Source organism: Mixophyes fleayi, chromosome 3 (genome assembly GCF_038048845.1).
Source record: "Mixophyes fleayi isolate aMixFle1 chromosome 3, aMixFle1.hap1, whole genome shotgun sequence".
NCBI lineage: Eukaryota > Metazoa > Chordata > Amphibia > Anura > Limnodynastidae > Mixophyes > Mixophyes fleayi.
Window position 1 is genome coordinate 50,707,162 of NC_134404.1, and position 19,910 is coordinate 50,727,071.

Genomic DNA, 19,910 nt, shown 5'->3' on the forward strand with positions numbered 1-19,910 from the left:
CTAAAATAAAATACCTCTGTGACGCATTTAGTTTTATATAAAATACATTTTCTACACCAAACCTTCTTCTGTTGGGTTCCAATTTGTAATCTCTTCATTCCCCACCAGAACATCTACCATCTTTACTACATCTCTTTTAATAGACTCCTCAGTAAATAGATTTCTTAACACTTGCAAAATGTACATTTAAGTGCATCCTGAACTAGTCCATTCAAATACATAATTTATCTCTGAGTATACAAGAGAAAAATAACTCTTTAGAAAATAAATCTACCTTTACAATCATCTTATGTTATCCCATGTTACATAGTATATTAAAAAGAATATCATGTGCTTTTTACCACTGTACATCCATTATTATAACATCCTCTCAAAGAAGTTTTATTCCTGAAATGCGTCTTCCATCACTTATTATTTAAGAGGCTTTTTCACAAAAAAAATGAGTATGTGGGAACATCATTACGTTATATACACCCAACTTATTTCTGTTGGGATTGAACTAATAAACTTTTGTTTTCTAATCTGAGCCTATTGATCAATGGATGCACAAATACTTACAACATATATTTTTAAAACAAAAAAAACGTTCAGAACTTGTTCAGTTCAATACATGATTTTTCTCAAGATATATCCCTTTTAATCTTTTATTAATAAACAAGTTTAATTCTGAAGGAACCATTTGAGCTTGAAATCGTTATTTAATCCTCTAGGGGATAATGTACCTAAAGAGTATATTAACTTCATTTCTATTTGTGCTAATAAATATCTGGAAACCTTCCTCCTCTGTTGTCCTTGCACTTTCTTAACTCCACAGAAAGACTTGACCGGGCCAGGTTAGTACTTGGATTGGAGACCACCTGTGTAAGAATTAGGGGCCTGATTCATTAAGGATCTTAACTTAAGAACCTTCTTATTTCAGTCTCCTGGACAAAACCATGTTACAACGCAAGGGGTGCAAATTTGTTTTCTGTTTTGCACATAAGTTAAATACTGACTGTTTTTTCATGTAGCACACAAAATCAGTTTTAAATTTCAGTGTACAAATAAGCTATCAAGTATTTGTGTGCTACATGAAAAAACAGTCAGTATTTAACTTATGTGCAAAACAAAATCCTAATTTGCACCCCTTGCACAAAACATGGTTTTGTCCAGGAGACTGAAATAAAAAGTTTCTCACATTAAGATCCTTAATGAATCAGGCCCTAGATTACTGGGTAATCTGCAGTTCTAGTTTTGCGCTTCAGAAATGTTATTAAAGAAACACGTTGTCCTCATGTACTTAAACTTTAATTTCCTGACATCCGATTCAGTGCTGTGTGTACAGTATTCTACTGCTATAAAGATGAGGGCTGAAATTTTGTGTGATTAAAATTTCACTCTGGCGCAAACAGTCCGGTAAAGGTGCGAAGTACAATAAGCTCTGTTTGTGATTCACCATCCTCCAGATTGGATATTTCATACTGGATTCATAAACTCACATTTTACTGAATTTATAGTCTATAATTAGAGCTGAGATGAAGATGGTTAATTCTGTGTGATGTGGTTTCTTAGAAAACTTTAGACCAAATACTGTCAGCACACATGTAATATGTTGGAGTGAATTAAATAATTCACAAAACAGTTTTAAAAATGTTACTATCTCTTCTCTATTTGCAGGATATGAAATAGATCAGTTTATCTGCCCAGAGAACTCATGATATCTGAAGTCATGACCACAAGTGAGGAAACAGAAACTGATCATGTGTTATCTTACTCTGCTTGTTTTGACATATGAGTTTCGTTTCTCTTTGGCTAATTTACTTTCACTTTCCTTCTCTGCTGTAGTTAATGGAATGTTCAGTGATTCCGTGTCATATACCAGATATTCCTAATGCCAGGCTGGAGCACTCAGAGGCTTTACCTGCAGCTCATCTCACACATAAGATCGGGACTTACACACAGCAGAGTTATGGCCAGTTCTGTCCGTCAGTGCAGTGTAGAAAGGAAGTCACGGCTGTTTGCTGTGGAAAGTAATAGTTATTCTCATCCCTTCTATTTTACATCCGCAGACAATGGATGCCAGATTCCCTCTGTGACTGCTAATACCTGGCCAATGCTGGATCATGGGGGCTGTGCTTATTCAGTGTGTATAACTATAGGACACCGGGTTAGGGCAGCGAGATTGCACAAGTCATTGGGGCAACAACTATCTCAATTGTTTCAAGGAGGTGAGGTATTAAATCTTATCTCGTATATTCCAGAGAACCTCCGTGGTTCTCTAGAGAGGGGGTTTCTGATTTTGGATCCCCACTGTTGCCCTGACACCCAGAATAGGCTATACAGTGTCCTCAGTGAGTATAAGCAGGACATCCAGTTGTGCAGTTACAGGGAAGGGGAAGAGAGCCAGATCTGGCAATGTCTGTGGGAGCTGAATGGGGGAGTGAAGGAAGTAGAGAGGTCACCGGTGAGGAGAATGGACAAAGCAACGTCATCCCCATTTGTGGAGAACATCAAAGGTTCTGCAGTGTTCTACTCGCTGGAAGATGCCTGTGCTGTACTGCAAGAGGTGAGATATAATGTACATGGTGACTGCTGTAGTCATTGCTGATACCTACTTCATATGGAATAACAGTTTATTTTTTTAAGATGAGCTTCATAACATTGTAATAAGATCTTAGCACAGGGCTGTCCTACTTTTGTATATAGTAGGTGCCAAAGTTTTTTGGTCATACATAGCAGAGAGAGCCACATTGACTTCAAAGAATAGTGAGTCTGAAACGCAGGTACTTGTAAAATGGATATATTTAGTGTGCTTTATTACAAGTAAAACTGATATACTAACTGTGTCAGACAGCAAAAAGTATATACCTGTGACGGGCACGCTGATACACTTCAGGTGTGACCTCTAACCTTCAAAGAGCCGCACATTACCCTCAATCTCAATAATAAGTCTTAACAATACATTTAATCAAACAAAGAGACTCCTGTCTAATATCATAGAAGTATGTATTTTAAATAAGTGTTACCAGCTATAACAATCATATCTGATAATATAACAGGAAGGAGCCGGGGATCACTGGTATATACTGTGCACTGCAGACCCAATAGCCATAGACTCCATCATGCCCCATGTCCATTACATAACATTAACTGAATGTACAGCCCAATGTGTCCTCTATGCATAGCCCAATGTACCTATATACAGTACCATGCTCACTAGACACAGTCTCATGTCCACCACATACACCCCCATACTTAAAAGATGGTGCTCAAAGGGTTAACAGATTTGCTAGTTTCTTTAAATCAACCCTTACAAAATGTCAGTATTTAGTAGCATATAATGGTATTTTATTAATATAATGCAAAATGCAATGATGTGCTGTACTCACAGAAACCAGTCAGCTTTCAGTAGTCTGACTGTGCTAGACTGCTAAAAGTTGATATCTGTTTGGTTGCTATGGGTTACAGTCCTTTGCACCAGACTGTTAAAAGGGGATTTTATTCTCATTCTTTCCCTCTATAGTTGTTTAGGGAATAATTTATCAAATTATTCCTGTCATAACACTTTACTTACTTTCTGTGAGGGTGCTAGTAATCTTAGATAACTAATCATTCATTAGCGTGTAGTTGTTTCTCTTCTCTTCCCTTGTCTACTTTTGAAAAATCAATGCAAGGAACACCTAGGCACCACACTACGGCTGAAAGGGGCACATCCTGCTCCACCCAAAGGGCATATCTAGCTCCATCCATCATAGCGCTAAGAAGGGGCATGTCCTGCTCCACTAGGTGGAGCTAGTTTATTTTCCAGGCGAAGCAGTGCTACAAAAAATGGCCTCTGCTTGCCAGCACTCTTGTTCTTCTCCCCAGTGGTGGAGAAGAATAAGTGGTGCTCCGTGTTGGGCATAGAGTGATGGCATGACTAACACCATCACACTCTGCTCCTCCCACATCTTCTCTGGTTAAGCGATTGCCAGACTCTCTCGGGAGTCCAGGGGGTATATTTACTAAACTGCGGGTTTGAAAAAGTGGAGATGTTGCCTATAGCAACCAATCAGACTTTAGTTATCATTCATTTAGTACATTCTACAAAATGACAGCTAGAATCTGATTATTTGGATTAGTAAATATACCCCCAGGAGATCATCCACTATTTTGTGGGTGGGGACAGACGCGGGCTGGGAGAGGCGTGGCCGGGGGGCACACAGGCAGCCGCATCCCCTGTCATGTGATGCGGCCGCCTGTGCGCTGACGCGGCCGCATCTGATGTCATGCGGCCGCGGGGGGAAACAATTGTATTTTGCAGCCGGGGGGCGGCCGGTCGGCCTACCCCCCGGCCCTAATAGCGGCCTGACCGAGCGGCCCGTGGGGCCCATGCCCCCCTGCCCCCCGGGCCAGCCCGCCACTGGGTGGGGACGTCAGCAAGTATGCTTAAAATAATATCTTTATCCCCTCCTAGGGATCACCTTTCAGTCTTATTGAGCGTGGTAATCCTATCACAATACTGTAGTTTGGAAGCCAGGCCCAGTAATATCATTGGGGTGAGGCATTAAATGATTGTGGGCACTGACAGGTGCAGAAAGGACCAAAAATATGACACTGAACAGGAAAAGAGATGCAGTACGATCCCTAGGGGCATATTCAATTGTTGGCGTTACATGGAAAAGTAATGCGGCGCGCGCACTATTACCGTCATTACGGTAATAGCGCGCATAATTACCATTATTTCGGTACATTTAACGCTAGTGGCAGAGCTGCGATGGACATTCTCTGGAGAATACAGCTGTCTTCTCCAGATTTTGTCTTATCACAGCTTAGTAAATAATACCCGTACGTCTTTAATGTACATTGCTTGATGCAAATCTCAGTTAAGCAAATACAGATATTAAGCATACAGGTCCTTTAAATAAATACTATAGAGCTCTATGAACTTGACAACTAGACCTTTTACAATCTTCCAATAATTTCTTGACTAGTGTTCAATGCATGCACTTGTTTTGTTTTATTATTGCTATGACTGTCTCAATGTACTAATATCCACATCTTATAGCCAACTTTGCTCATTCTAATAATGAAAAGAAACATAACTTGTACATTTTTATTTATTTTTTCCTTTAGAGTTCCACAGTTATCCCGGAAGCTAAAATGGTTTTAGAATTAATTGATAAGAATAATTTTCCAGAAAGAGGACACTTTCCTATCATTGTTATAGAAGGACTTGATGCCACAGGTAAGAAACAATGGGTGTTTGGGTATTAGCATCTTGGAAGTATCATTGGTAGTTATATATTGTTAGAGATATGTGAAACTCCCTCAGTTCCAATTGTGGGTTTATTTGGGCAAGTTAAAATGAAAGAACCTATATTAACAGTGAAGTTTTTGACAACATACATTTTTTTCGACTTTTCTCTACAAATAGTTGGAGAATCACATATATTTAATATTTTTTTTATCAATTTCACCTGTCAGATATTCCAACCGATATTCAAAGTCAGCCTACTCTTAAATACCCGATGAATCGCTCACATCCTGAATCTTAATTTATTGTTTCAATCACCTTTAATATCTTTACATATTATTTTGTCCTTTTTCGCTTTCTATGTGTAATGAGTAATTCATTTTTTTTAATGAAGTCTGAGGGGTAAACTTATCAAGCTGCGAGTTTAGGGCGGGTTTGAAAAGTGGAGATGTTGCCTATAGCAACCAATCAAAATCTAGCTATCATTTTGGAGAACGTACTAATTAAATGATAACCAGAATCTGATTGATTTCTATAGGCAACATCTTTTCCTTTCAAACCTGCCAGAAACTCGCAGCTTCATAAGTTTACCTCTGAGTGCCCATATTAATTCTTAAAATGTGATATTAGATATATTAGTTGGGTATCATTATCATCACCATTTATTTATATAGCACCACTAATTCTGCAGCGCTGTACAGAGAACTCACTCACATCAGTCCCTGCCCCATTGGGTCTTACAGTTTAAATTCCCTAACACACACACACACACACACACACAGACTAAGGTCAATTTGTTAGCAGCCAATTAACCTACCAGTATGTTTTTGGAGTGTGGGATGAAACCGGAGCACCCGGAGGAAACCCACGCAAACATGGGGAGAACATACAAACTCCACACAGATAAGGCAATGGTCAGGAATTGAACTCACGACCCCAGTGCTGTAAGGCAGAAGTGCTAACCACTTCATACTACTGCATAATCAGAGGCACTGGGAGGGATGAGAGGGGGGATTGGGGCTGTGTGGGCACATGGGCATGACTAGACATTTGTTGGCAAGATTTTGTAAGGGTCCCAATTTACAACAAAAACTGACAAAAAGACACATATAAACATGAGGCTTTGATAGGGGAAGGCTCTCAGCCATGGCTTGTACTGAGGCTGTCGTGTCCCCCCAAGAAGCCCAAGGTTCCTGACGGCAAGGTTATGCCAGGGCATAAAACGCCTAATACTCTTACCGGATCTATCATTCTGTCCATATACTGGAATAAACATCTCTCTTCCACTTATGTTACATGATTTCAAAACTCTTCTAGTGTGGAATGCCTAACAGTAAGTGAATATACAATACACCTAGATATGTGTATAAGCAATTTGTCATCTTCTTTCTTGAAGGAAAAACTACACTGACTGAGTCTCTCAAGTGTCACCTGAAAGCGGCATTGCTTAAATCACCTCCAGAATGTATTAGCCAGTGGAGGAAGACCTTTGATGAGGAGACATCACTGATAAAAAGAGCATATTATGCCTTAGGTAACTACATCGGAGCTGAGGAAATAGCGAAAGCATCGCAAAGGTCTCCGGTAATTGTGGACAGGTTCGTTTAAAGCAATATTGGATTTAATGGACAGATTTGTCTCATGTGAAGATGTTTATATAAAATATCTGTACAATCTTTGTAGGTTCTGGCATAGTACAGCTGCCTATGCTCTAGCCACAGAGATCGGAGGTGGTGTTCACAACCTGCCAGATCTCCACCATGACATTTACAGTTGGCCAGATGATCTTCTTAAACCTGACCTCGTCATTTTTTTGACTGTCTGTGATGAAGAACGGATCCGTCGTATACGCAAGCGGGGGCTTCAAGAAACAGCAGAGGAAAAGGAATTAGAAGCTAACAGCATATTTCGACAGAAGTAAGTGTAATAAATACTATCTGGACTTGAGATATATAATAGATGTATTGTGCACATATGTGCCTATTTATCCACTTCACACATACATTGGTGCATACTCACATTCTGCTTATTGGATCTGCCCCGACAACATCAGCCTGCACCTACTTATGCAGGACTAGAGGTTCATCAGGAAATGTCATTTGTAAACCCTGCCTACAATCATTCTAGGACTAGGAAATGTCACTTGTAAGCCCTGCCTACAGTCATTCCAGGACCAGGAAATGTCACTTGTAAGCCCTGCCTACAGTCATTCTAGGACCAGGAAATGTCAATTGTAAGCCCTGCCTACAGTCATTCTAGGACTAGGAAATGTCAATTGTAAGCCCTGCCTACAGTCATTCTAGGACCAGGAAATGTCAATTGTAAGTCCTGCCTAAAGTCATTCTAGGACCAGGAAATGTCACTTGTAAGCCCTGCCTACAGTCATTCCAGGACCAGGATATGTCACTTGTAAGCCCTGCCTACAGTCATTCTAGGACCAGGATATGTCACTTGTAAGTCCTGCCTACAGTCATTCTAGGTCCAGGATATGTCACTTGTAAGCCCTGCCTACAGTCATTCTAGGACCAGGATATGTCACTTGTAAGCCCTGCATACAGTCATTCTAGGACCAGGAAATGTCACTTGTAAGTCCTGCCTACAGTCATTCTAGGACCAGGAAATGTCACTTGTAAGCCCTGCCTACAGTCATTCTAGGACCAGGAAATGTCACTTGTAAGCCCTGCCTACAATCATTCTAGGACCAGGATATGTCACTTGTAAGCCCTGCCTACAGTCATTCTAGGACCAGGATATGTCACTTGTAAGCCCTGCCTACAGTCAATCTAGGACCAGGATATGTCACTTGTAAGCCCTGCCTACAGTCATTCTAGGACCAGGATATGTCACTTGTAAGCCCTGCCTACAGTCATTCTAGGACAAGGATATGTCACTTGTAAGCCCTGCCTAGAGTCATTCTAGGACCAGGATATGTCACTTGTAAGCCCTGCCTACAGTCATTCTAGGACAAGGATATGTCACTTGTAAGCCCTGCCTACAGTCATTCTAGGACCAGGATATGTCACTTGTAAGCCCTGCCTACAGTCATTCTAGGACCAGGAAATGTCACTTGTAAGTCCTGCCTACAGTCATTCTAGGACCAGGAAATGTCACTTGTAAGCCCTGCCTACAGTCATTCTAGGACCAGGATATGTCACTTGTAAGCCCTGCCTAGAGTCATTCTAGGACCAGGATATGTCACTTGTAAGCCCTGCCTAGAGTCATTCTAGGACCAGGATATGTCACTTGTAAGCCCTGCCTACAGTCATTCTAGGACAAGGATATGTCACTTGTAAGCCCTGCCTACAGTCATTCTAGGACAAGGATATGTCACTTGTAAGCCCTGCCTACAGTCATTCTAGGACAAGGATATGTCACTTGTAAGCCCTGCCTACAGTCATTCTAGGACAAGGATATGTCACTTGTAAGCCCTGCCTACAGTCATTCTAGGACCAGGATATGTCACTTGTAAGCCCTGCCTACAGTCATTCTAGGACCAGGATATGTCACTTGTAAGCCCTGCCTAGAGTCATTCTAGGACCAGGATATGTCACTTGTAAGCCCTGCCTACAGTCATTCTAGGACAAGGATATGTCACTTGTAAGCCCTGCCTACAGTCATTCTAGGACCAACCTCTTCATTAAATTAAACTGCAATTTGTTTACTAAAATATTGTTTTAATCTTAATCATAAGACGGAGGGCACACTGGGGCTCTCTTTATAACATATGTCCCTTTTGTGTGTTTGTATTTTTATTATATGTGTATGTGTTACATATAGCATGCATGCACCTGTGCTCATGGATGGTTAAAAAAAAAACCACAGTCTGTGAAAGTATAGGATGACTCTATATTACCAACAACTCCTCAGAGCCGATAAAAGTCATGTTCTTTTGTGGGAAGAAAGAGGCTCTACAGCCACCACAAACCAGGGAACTGCACTGCGAATGAGCTGTCAATGATCCGATCACTGCTACATCTAAAGGACACTACTTGCATCTCTTTCTCCTGGACTTCTCTGCTGCATCTGCCACTGTTGACCACTCACTTCTCATGGAAACGCTGCCTTCCCTAGATCACTGTCATGTCTTAGTTCTCATAATAGTCATTAAACCACTCCCTGAATGTTTGGTTCCCTCTATCCTGCTCCTCTCCACTTCCACTGCCTACAGTCATTCTAGGACCAGGATATGTCACTTGTAAGCCCTGCCTACAGTCATTCTAGGACCAGGAAATGTCACTTGTAAGTCCTGCCTACAGTCATTCTAGGACCAGGAAATGTCACTTGTAAGCCCTGCCTACAGTCATTCTAGGACCAGGATATGTCACTTGTAAGCCCTGCCTAGAGTCATTCTAGGACCAGGATATGTCACTTGTAAGCCCTGCCTAGAGTCATTCTAGGACCAGGATATGTCACTTGTAAGCCCTGCCTACAGTCATTCTAGGACAAGGATATGTCACTTGTAAGCCCTGCCTACAGTCATTCTAGGACAAGGATATGTCACTTGTAAGCCCTGCCTACAGTCATTCTAGGACAAGGATATGTCACTTGTAAGCCCTGCCTACAGTCATTCTAGGACAAGGATATGTCACTTGTAAGCCCTGCCTACAGTCATTCTAGGACCAGGATATGTCACTTGTAAGCCCTGCCTACAGTCATTCTAGGACCAGGATATGTCACTTGTAAGCCCTGCCTAGAGTCATTCTAGGACCAGGATATGTCACTTGTAAGCCCTGCCTACAGTCATTCTAGGACAAGGATATGTCACTTGTAAGCCCTGCCTACAGTCATTCTAGGACCAACCTCTTCATTAAATTAAACTGCAATTTGTTTACTAAAATATTGTTTTAATCTTAATCATAAGACGGAGGGCACACTGGGGCTCTCTTTATAACATATGTCCCTTTTGTGTGTTTGTATTTTTATTATATGTGTATGTGTTACATATAGCATGCATGCACCTGTGCTCATGGATGGTTAAAAAAAAAACCACAGTCTGTGAAAGTATAGGATGACTCTATATTACCAACAACTCCTCAGAGCCGATAAAAGTCATGTTCTTTTTTGGGAAGAAAGAGGCTCTACAGCCACCACAAACCAGGGAACTGCACTGCGAATGAGCTGTCAATGATCCGATCACTGCTACATCTAAAGGACACTACTTGCATCTTTTTCTCCTGGACTTCTCTGCTGCATCTGCCACTGTTGACCACTCACTTCTCATGGAAACGCTGCCTTCCCTAGATCACTGTCATGTCTTAGTTCTCATAATAGTCATTAAACCACTCCCTGAATGTTTGGTTCCCTCTATCCTGCTCCTCTCCACTTCCATTTGAATACTGCAAGGTTCCATTCTAGGCCCTTTGCTCTTCTCTATCTATGCCAGTTCTCTTGGGACTAAGCTTCTCTGGATTTCAGTATCACATCTATGCAGATGGTACTCTCTCCCCTCTGTATCTCTAACCATTGGTGTTGGTCTGCATTACTAAATTTCTTTCTAACATTCCATCTTGAATATACTTTTGCCATCTCAAACTCAAAATTTTCAAACAAATCTTTAAAACAATAGAGCTAATAATCTTTCCTCTAGTCAACAGAAGCTGCCTACCGGACATCTCTATTTCTGTTGACAACATGACAATAAACTCTACTGCTCCAGCTAATCGTTTGCTCATCACAGTCCTTTGTTTCCCACAACAAGGCTATATCTAAATCCTATTATATAAATCTAAGATACATCTCTAGAACATGCACGTATATCATACAGATATGCAAAAACGATAACTCGTGCACTTATCGTTTCCCGCATTGACTATTGAAGTTTCCTTCTTACTAGTCTTCCCCTAACCAGACTTTTAATACTACACTCTATATTGAATGCAGCGACTAGACTCATTATCCTTTCAAAATATTCTACCACTGTTCAGCTCTGTCAGTCCCTACATTGGTTTGCTTGTAATTTACCAAATCCAATATAAAACAGTTCTACTAACACATAAAGACAATAACTAAAATGCACCAGCATACATCTCTTTCCTTGTCTCAAAATGTCTCCCAACTTGACCCATCCGCTCTGCCTAAATTCTGCTCTGCTCATCAATAATCATTACTTGCTCCCATTCCTGGATACAGCATTTATTTTCTTGCAGTGCCCTATCTGTGGCATTCCTTCCCTCATTCAGCAAGTGCTTTTAGGCAAGCTTATAAAATTCCCAAACCATCTTCTTAACCTCCCTAGGCTATTTCACCCCTTTACATTCTCTCCAAACTTACATTTATTCTCCTTCTACACTCAAACAACCATCTGCCCCCCCCCCCCAAACCAACATTGCTGTGTGGATCACTATTTGTCACAGAACAACTGTATGCAACTGAGATAGACAATATAAAAGTATTGTATTTACAGTACTTATTGAAAGCATCTTTATTTATGTAAATAATGTAATATATATATATATATATATATATATATATATATATATTTAACATTTTATATATAAATGATTAGATTGATAACGTTTATTATTTTATTTTATGGCCCAAATTTTTTTTTGATACATTCTGATGTGACCTTTTAGTGTACATTGCATGTGCGTCTGTTCTGTGTCTACGTAACGGCAAGTACTGTTTAGGCAGAACTTACACCCAGATTCAAATGGAAATGTGTCTTGATATCATCATCATTTATTTATTTATTTATATAGCGCCACTAATTTTGCAGCGCTGTACAGAGAACTCATTCACATCAGTCCCTGCCCCATTGGGGCTTACAGTCTAAATTCCCTACTATAGACACACACTCACACAGACAGGGAGACAGACAGAGACTAGGGTCAACTTTTGATAGCAGCCAATTAACCTACCGGTGTGTTTTTGGAGTGTGGGAGGAAACCGGAGCACCTGGAGAATATACGCCTGTGTGTAGAATACGGTCGAAATTACTCACAATTTCCGTGCTCTTTTTTTTACACACAACTTACATGCAAGTTGCCTTTTCAACATGAATCGGGCTCTAAATATTTTATTCCGAAGAATCAGAATATGCACATTTTTCATACACACTCCTGCAGTTGCCGCCATCCTGGCTTATGACATCACAAGCCGGCAAATGAGCTGTGAGCATACACATGTGCACATTTGTAAATTACCCATAAAGTCCATTATACAATACGAGTAGAGGAGTTTTGGAGACATTTCTCTTATAAGAACCTTTTAATGACCACAATATTATACCAGTGTTTGAGGATAGACTATTCTACAAGATATAGCCGCCAAATTGACCTGTTTACTATCCAGACCCTGTTCTGTTGACCACTGTTCAATACAGAGCCTGTTGTTGACCACTTTAGTGATGATAGCTATAACTTTAGTGACAGTAGTAGGGTGGAGGTACAGAATGGTAGAGAGTAAGGGGGCTGTGGTGTACCATCTTTTCATACAAGTTTATCCAGGAAATGAATTTAACTCATTTTTATGGCACTTTATTTGTTCACAATTATTCTGTAAAACATAATTCCATTTAATATTCTGAAAATTTGCTTTTATCATATTGAAAGGAAGCTGCTGCATTGTTGCATGCCACGGTACAATTAAATACCATCCATACCCACCAATCGATGCTCAGATGTACACAATTATCACAGAACTGTAATAATGGTGAACACTTGCTTAGTATCGTCATTCAGTGACATTCTTCCTCCTCCATGGTACCTCTATCGGAGCTATCACCATATGCTTCCTCTTGCATCTGTATGTGGAGAGTGAAGGTAACAAGCAGGAGAGGGTTTTATTTAATAAATATAAATTATGTTAAAATAAATAAAATAATAAAATACATAAAATATAAATAAAATGTTTAATAAGTAAAAAATATATAATCATTGCTGCTCCCCATACAATGTTCCTCATGGCGGAAACACTTGTGTATATATTTACTTCTTCATAAAAACAGTTTATTGACCTTTTCTCCTTGTGGTCCTAGAGTGGAAGAGGCGTACAGAAGAATGGAGAACCCAGGATGTATCATCATTGATGCCGGCTCTTCAATGGACACTGTTCTACAGGAGGCATTATCCATTATAAAGAAACACTGTGGGATCTAGTTGTGGATATTTGGTGGACTGTGTACAAATCAGGAGACAGACATGATTCTTGTGCACCTGAGGACAAGATGTCAAACTGTCCCAATGCCCCCACATGATACGCAGGGATTTCCCTCGCCATTCTGCCGCCTGATGCCGCAGCAAAAAACCCAGCATGTCTTATTCCTTATACAATCTATCTGAAACATTTGTATATTTGCGTTGTGTGCACTTTAAATGGTATCGCCATAGTAAGCATTATTAGGTCTACGAAGAAGGCAAATACTAATTTAGACCATACTTGCCAACATGGGCAAGATGATTCCCGGGAGGTCCGGGATGCAGGTGGGTGTGTGGGAGGGCGGGGCTCAAAGAATTGTGTCATTAGCCCCGCCCCTAAAACGGACATTACTACGCTGAACCAATAAAAACATGGAGCGGGACCACAATGCTGGGTCCATGATGTCACTAGGCCCCACCCCCTCTGTTTAGTTTACACAGCCGGCCAGGTTCAGGGAGAATTGCCTGCTCTCCCAGGATTCCGGGAGAACTCCCAGAAATTCTGGAGTTTCCCGGACATTCCGGGAGAGTAGGCAACTATGATTTAGACCTTTGTAGTAACATAATTGGCTGCCTCATTATAAGTACACTCCTGATGATGTTGCCACACTGTGTCTGTTTGTAAATGTTTTGTTGACACTATTTTGCCATTCTGTAGACAGCCATAAATGAATGTGAAGGAAGCAGCTCTCTTGATAACATTAAGGCACTTTTTTTTGCCAGGTGTAATGTCTTACAAAAATGAAAGAAAAATATAGATATTCTGTGAGTTGTTCTGTCGTGTAATAAGTTTTATTTAACAATAAAATAAAAAAATTTCATTATGTAACATTATTTTCAATGAAAGGGAATTAGGGACAGGGCAGAGAATAACATGAGCAATAATTATGAGTCGAAATTACTACTGGGCCAAGTCACTGGAGATCCATGGGTCATGTCATAGTCTGTAGAGAACATTTAAACTGTACAACAATTTTGTAAATTATGTCCAGATAGAGCACTTATTTCATCAATTTGTCCAAAAATAAAAAGGTTTCTAAAAAGTGAAATTATCTTGTTCTATGAGCCGTGTTCTGTGATTACAAGTTAATGCTCCAAACACAGCGAGAATGCAGTGTTTATGTTACCTCTGATCAGGATACGGTCTATCTTTATTAGGAGTATTAGGTTGCACTTTAGTGCCACCTTGTGTTCAATGTACAAATGTACCAATTTTTTTTTTTTTTGCTATGAGATGTTGCTATTTTGTTCAGTAGTACTGTACACTGCTTTATCATATAAATAAGTTTATATCTTGATGCCTCTTACTCATCAAATACCCTTTTCCTTATATTTTTCCACAATTTACCTCTATTAATATGACATGACCATAAATCCCACCCCGCAAGCTCGTTGCCTAGGTGTAATCCTTGATTCACAACTGTCGTTTATTCCCCACATCAACTCTATATCTAAATCATGTTACATACACCTAAAGAACATTACGCACATATCTGACACAAGACACCGCAAAAACATTAATTCATGCACTCATCATCTCCCGCATCGGCTATTGCAATTCCCTCCTTACTGGTCTTGCCAAAGTCAGACTTGAACCCCTACAATCTATTTTGCACGCAGCGGCTAGATTGATTTTTCTTACAAACCGTTATTCCTTTGCTGAGCCACTCTGTCAGTCTCTACATTGGCTGCCTGTATTTCAACGAATCCAATATAAAATTCTTCTACTAACATACAAGGCCATCAACAAATATGCACCGACATACATTTCCTCACTTGTCTCAAAATATCTCCCTACTCGACACCTCTGTTCTCCACAAGATCTACGTCTCTCCTCCACTCTCACCACATCCTCCCATTCTCGGTTACAAGATTTTTTCTGGGCTGCACCCACTTTGTGGAATTTCCTCCCACGCACAATAAGACTTTCCTCTAGTCTTCAAATCTTCAAGCGTTCACTGAAAACCCACCTCTTCAGACAAGGTTATGATATTCCTCAACCACCATCTTAATTTCCCTAGATTACCCTATTACCATCCTCTACACAGCTAACGCAAGACAACAACCCTCTGACCAACATTGCCACACACACAGCCCACTCAATACTTTTACCGTTGCATTCTAGCTGGTCCATTGTGCAATATGATGTAGCACAGGCCCTTGTGTTTCTTACTTCCATTGTCCTATAGATTGTAAGCTTGCGAGCAGGGTTCTCTTACCTCTCTGTCTGTATGTATTACCCAGTATTGTCTTATCAATGTTTGTTCCCAATTGTAAAGCGCTACGGAATTTGCTGGCGCTATATAAATAAATGTTGATGATGATGATGATGATTAATATACAGTATTTCCCTTCAATAAAACTCCTTTTCATTTTAATTTTTCTAATTTGGTCAATTTTCTCTATCAATAACTCTTACTCCTCTTTGTTCAGATTATATATTTTTTCTGTTGTTATGTTTGTCTACAACTTTTCCCATCTAACTCTATGGGGTAAATGTATTAATGTCCGGATTCTTCAACTCCAGCGTGTTCAGCGATTAAATTTAAAGGGAAGTTTCCCTTTACAATGCAACGCCGCTTTAAATTTAATCGCCGAAGACGCTGAACACGCCGGAGTTAAAGAATCCGGACATTAATACATTTACCCCTATATTGTGTTTCCTCTAAATGCTCTACCGCCTCTTCTATTCCTCCGTACCCCCTTTCTAGGGGAGCTTGACTAGGGTCAGAGCAGCTTTTGTGTTCATTCTTTCAAACTGCTTATATACAAACTTTTAGGAGATGAAGTGTCACACTGACGCTGTAAGATTGTGGTGGCAAACACACCGCTACATGCACAAAGCTCATACACCCAGCTTGGTCCCCTGATCTTTCAAACCCAAAACAATAAAATTAATTGTAAGTTACATTCAAACACACGTACAGGCAGCAGCTGCCCAGGGAGCAAGACCGAGGGGTGTCACAGCCGCCTGTTATTATATACATCTGGGGCTGCTGCAGAGTGAGGGCTAGCGGTATGAGCAGCGGGGGGCGCTTTGCTCGCTATTGCCTTCATATAGGGAAAGTGGACTATGGAGCTACTGTGCAGAGTAGCACAGGACGTTCCTCCCAGAGGCCGATCTGCCCACCTCCAACCTAGTGCTGTTCGGCAATCTGGACAAGGCGCTCCTCCTGCTTGGACAGCCCACCAGCTGGTCCAGCACAACAAGCTACTGTATGATTATGCTGAGTACTCAGTGGAGAGGTCTTTGCCCTCTGGACAACCCACTAGTTCCTTCTCCATTTTAGACCTGCCTGTATTCCAACTATGTAAGTAAGTAATTCTGAGCCTGTTTGTTTCATCCTCTGTCTCTCCCTCAGCCTGTAAATCGTTCCCTTCCCTTCCCTCGTGTCTCCCTCTCAGCCTGTAAGTCTCTGTGTCCTGTCCCTTCTGTCGCCCCCTCAGCCTGTAAGTCTCTGATTGTGGGGCTGATGGGGAAATAGACATGTGTATTACATGGGAATGTTAATAATTTAATGTCGGGGATAGTGAGGGGTTAAATCGGTCTGTTTGTTAAATGTAGAGGTTATCAATTTAATGTCTGGGCTGATGGGGAGGTTATGTTTGTTTATTAAATGGGAATGTTATTAAATGTTAATAATTTATTATAGCGGATTGATTGGGGGGAAGGAGGCTTTTAATTTAATGTTGGCTGGTTAGGGGGAAGGAGGCCAAATTATTAAACATGGGTGCTATTAATTTGATGTCGGGGCTATATGGAGGAAAATAGACATTACACTTAAATGCTATTAATTAAATTCTGGAGCTGATTGGGTGGAAGTAGGCCTGTTTATTAAACAGAAAAAACTACTGATTTAACGTCTGTCTGGTTGTGGGGAGGGAGGCCTAGATTCTTCACTCACTGCTCAACCTTTCAAAGGGTGAATAATAACTATCTCTTATCCAAACAGGACCCCAACATTCCAGGATCCAGCAAGCAGCAACGGAGCATAAAACCAGCAAGCAAAAGACACCGGTGATGCGTAACCGCTGAGAGGCAGCATCTACTACCACAAAGGTACGTTGTGTATGGAGAGAACCTAGTGGTCCAGTGGCAAACTCGGTGCAGGAGCCTATGCAGTCCGTGCATAGTAAGCAGCATCATGTACTACTTTATACGGCCGTGTCATCCATTGACAGATTATTGTACTACAAGCTGTATATTCTGTCAATGGGTGATGTGGCCGAATCCAGCATTATGTGATGGCCACTTACGCGCGGACTGCGTAAGCAAACTGCACCTCGTTTCTCAAATGACAGTGTACAGTGCTCCTCCCCTAGACTACAGGAGCCTTGCAGCAACAAATGACTGTGTGAGTGTGATCGCCACAGTATTGATGTTCCCAGGGTGTCAGAATATAATCCATTATAATCAGACAGGTATGTGATAAAGGGAGGAACATATACAAAAATAAAATGCAATATGAAGGAAGGTTTGTTTTTTGTTGCATTATTTATTTTCATTATTTAAGATTTACATTTATAATAATAAAAGCACAGCTGGATTAAGCAACACTAAAATAACCTCTTTTTTATATTGATAAATATATATAGCAAAAACAACCCTTTAAGGATAGACCGCTACTTATGGGCCAGTGCTGTGTGCTTGCTCCCCAGGCTGAAGTCTGCCAGCCCTCCCCTGTCCTCTGTATTTCCTCCCGCTTTTTGTCAATAAATTATAAGACTATTTTTGTCAGTAAAATATCAGACTTTATGAGAAAAAAAACATAGTTACTGATAACAGTCAACGATCATAACATTTTCACATCCCTGGCTGAAGTCTTTCCCCCACCTTTCTTTCTCCATATCCCTCTGTCCTTACACACGCGTTTTCCATCTCCCTTCTCTCCCTCATTTAAATATTTTGCTTCTGTTTGACTGTACTGTGCACAAACTGATTAATGCCTCTCCAACTCCTGTGGTGTAACGCCTCCAGACCAGCCTGTTTGCCTGCATCACAGTCTCTTTGTCCAGGGACCTTCTTCAGTGAGATAAACTTTACTAAAATGCCTTTAAACATCGGCTTGTTCTGTCCACAACTTCTTTTTCAATGCTTTGAACACATGAATCGTGTCTATGAAAGAAGAAACATCAGCATTACTCCTCAGGCAATCATCACCACATCCTCCAGGAGGGAGAATACGTATTCGTATTTCTGCTTAAAACACGAAAATGGCATTGTAAACCGTTGGGGAAGTCTTTCCAGTCCCCATAGCACAGAACCATCCTCTTATCATGTCAGGGATAATGTTGATGAGATTATGCACAGTGTTAGGTTTGTTGTGCCATAGCTTTATGATGAACAGCGCTCCCATGAATATTACATATTAATAGTCTTTGAAATCTTGTTCTATCCATTCCCTGCTTGGTGTGATCTTTGATGTTCATGATGAATCTCTCGTTTGGAAATTCACTAACCAACTGTAAGACCTCTCACAGATATGTATTTATTTTTAAATCAACTGAAGCACTGTAATGATCAGCAGAGATAGCTGATCAATAAATTAGGGAAATGGAATCCTGGGGCAGGAGCTAACATAAAATGACTGGATGGGTAGGTTGGGAGTTAAGAGGGGTGATGATATTTGGCCATAGCAGCTAAGACTGATATTGGACAGACATGCTAAAGTCAGGAGTTTTGGATTATTGAAAAGCAGGAGAAGGAAGTTTGTAACACCAGAATCAGTGCTTGGGTTGATAGGAATGGAGTTAGCATCTTTAACCTCACATGCTTGAAAGACAAAGCCCCATGTTCTATTGAGGTCACTGCCCACTAGAACAAAGGCTCACTGGATGTTCTAATGAGGCTTATCCCACACCTCCACGCTTGTCTCAACAACAGGGACTATTATGTCAAATGCTATAATTGCATTAGGCACATAAGGGCTATACATTTGCTACAGGCTGCAAATTTGCTTTGCCAGCTTTTAATTCTGTGAAATCATTTCCTTTAAAACAGTTCTACTTCCAGATGCAGCAACTACTGCTGCTCGAAGCACCAGTTACAGCTGATGAGACTGTCAAAGCTATTTCCACTGTGCATTGTCCAACCCACATCACTGTGGTTGTCAAAGTCCATTCTCAAACTGAACCCCCTGCCAGAACTGCCCATTGAAAAATATGGGTAAGTTTATTTAAAAAGTAAATGTTTTTTGGGTAATTCTCTCTATTTTCCCTTCTGGACCCCTTTACCTTTTTTTCTCTGCTTTCTCTCCTTTTTACTTTTTTCACTTAACTTTTCTCTCTCCTCTCCTTTTTACTTTATCTCTTTCTCCTGTTAATCTCTCTCCTTTTCACTTTATTTCTTTTTCTCCCACTCCTTTTATTTTCTCTTCTTTTCTCTCCCTTTCTCTCACTTTCTCTCTCTCTCTAAGGGGCCTATTTATCAAAGTAATCCCCCCCCTTGAAAATCCCCGAAAACAAGTGTTTTCGGGGGTTTACCGTGAAATCAGTATGTATTATAGTAGCATCGCTGCAGATATCTCAGATATCTGCTGCTTTGCATCTATTAGCGT

The 19,910-nt window shown here is 40.6% G+C and overlaps 1 protein-coding gene across 1 annotated transcript; it reads left to right on the plus strand.

Annotated features, from left to right (window-relative positions):
* The first annotated feature begins 1,803 nt into the window (after positions 1-1,803).
* LOC142143556 (UMP-CMP kinase 2, mitochondrial-like) lies at positions 1,804-15,731 on the plus strand. The gene is made up of 5 exons (XM_075201482.1): positions 1,804-2,545; positions 5,095-5,206; positions 6,612-6,813; positions 6,899-7,132; positions 13,194-15,731. The coding sequence occupies exons 1-5, from the start codon at positions 1,871-1,873 to the stop codon at positions 13,312-13,314; spliced, it is 1,344 nt and encodes a 447-aa protein (XP_075057583.1). The 5' UTR covers positions 1,804-1,870; the 3' UTR covers positions 13,315-15,731.
* The last annotated feature ends 4,179 nt before the right edge of the window (positions 15,732-19,910 follow it).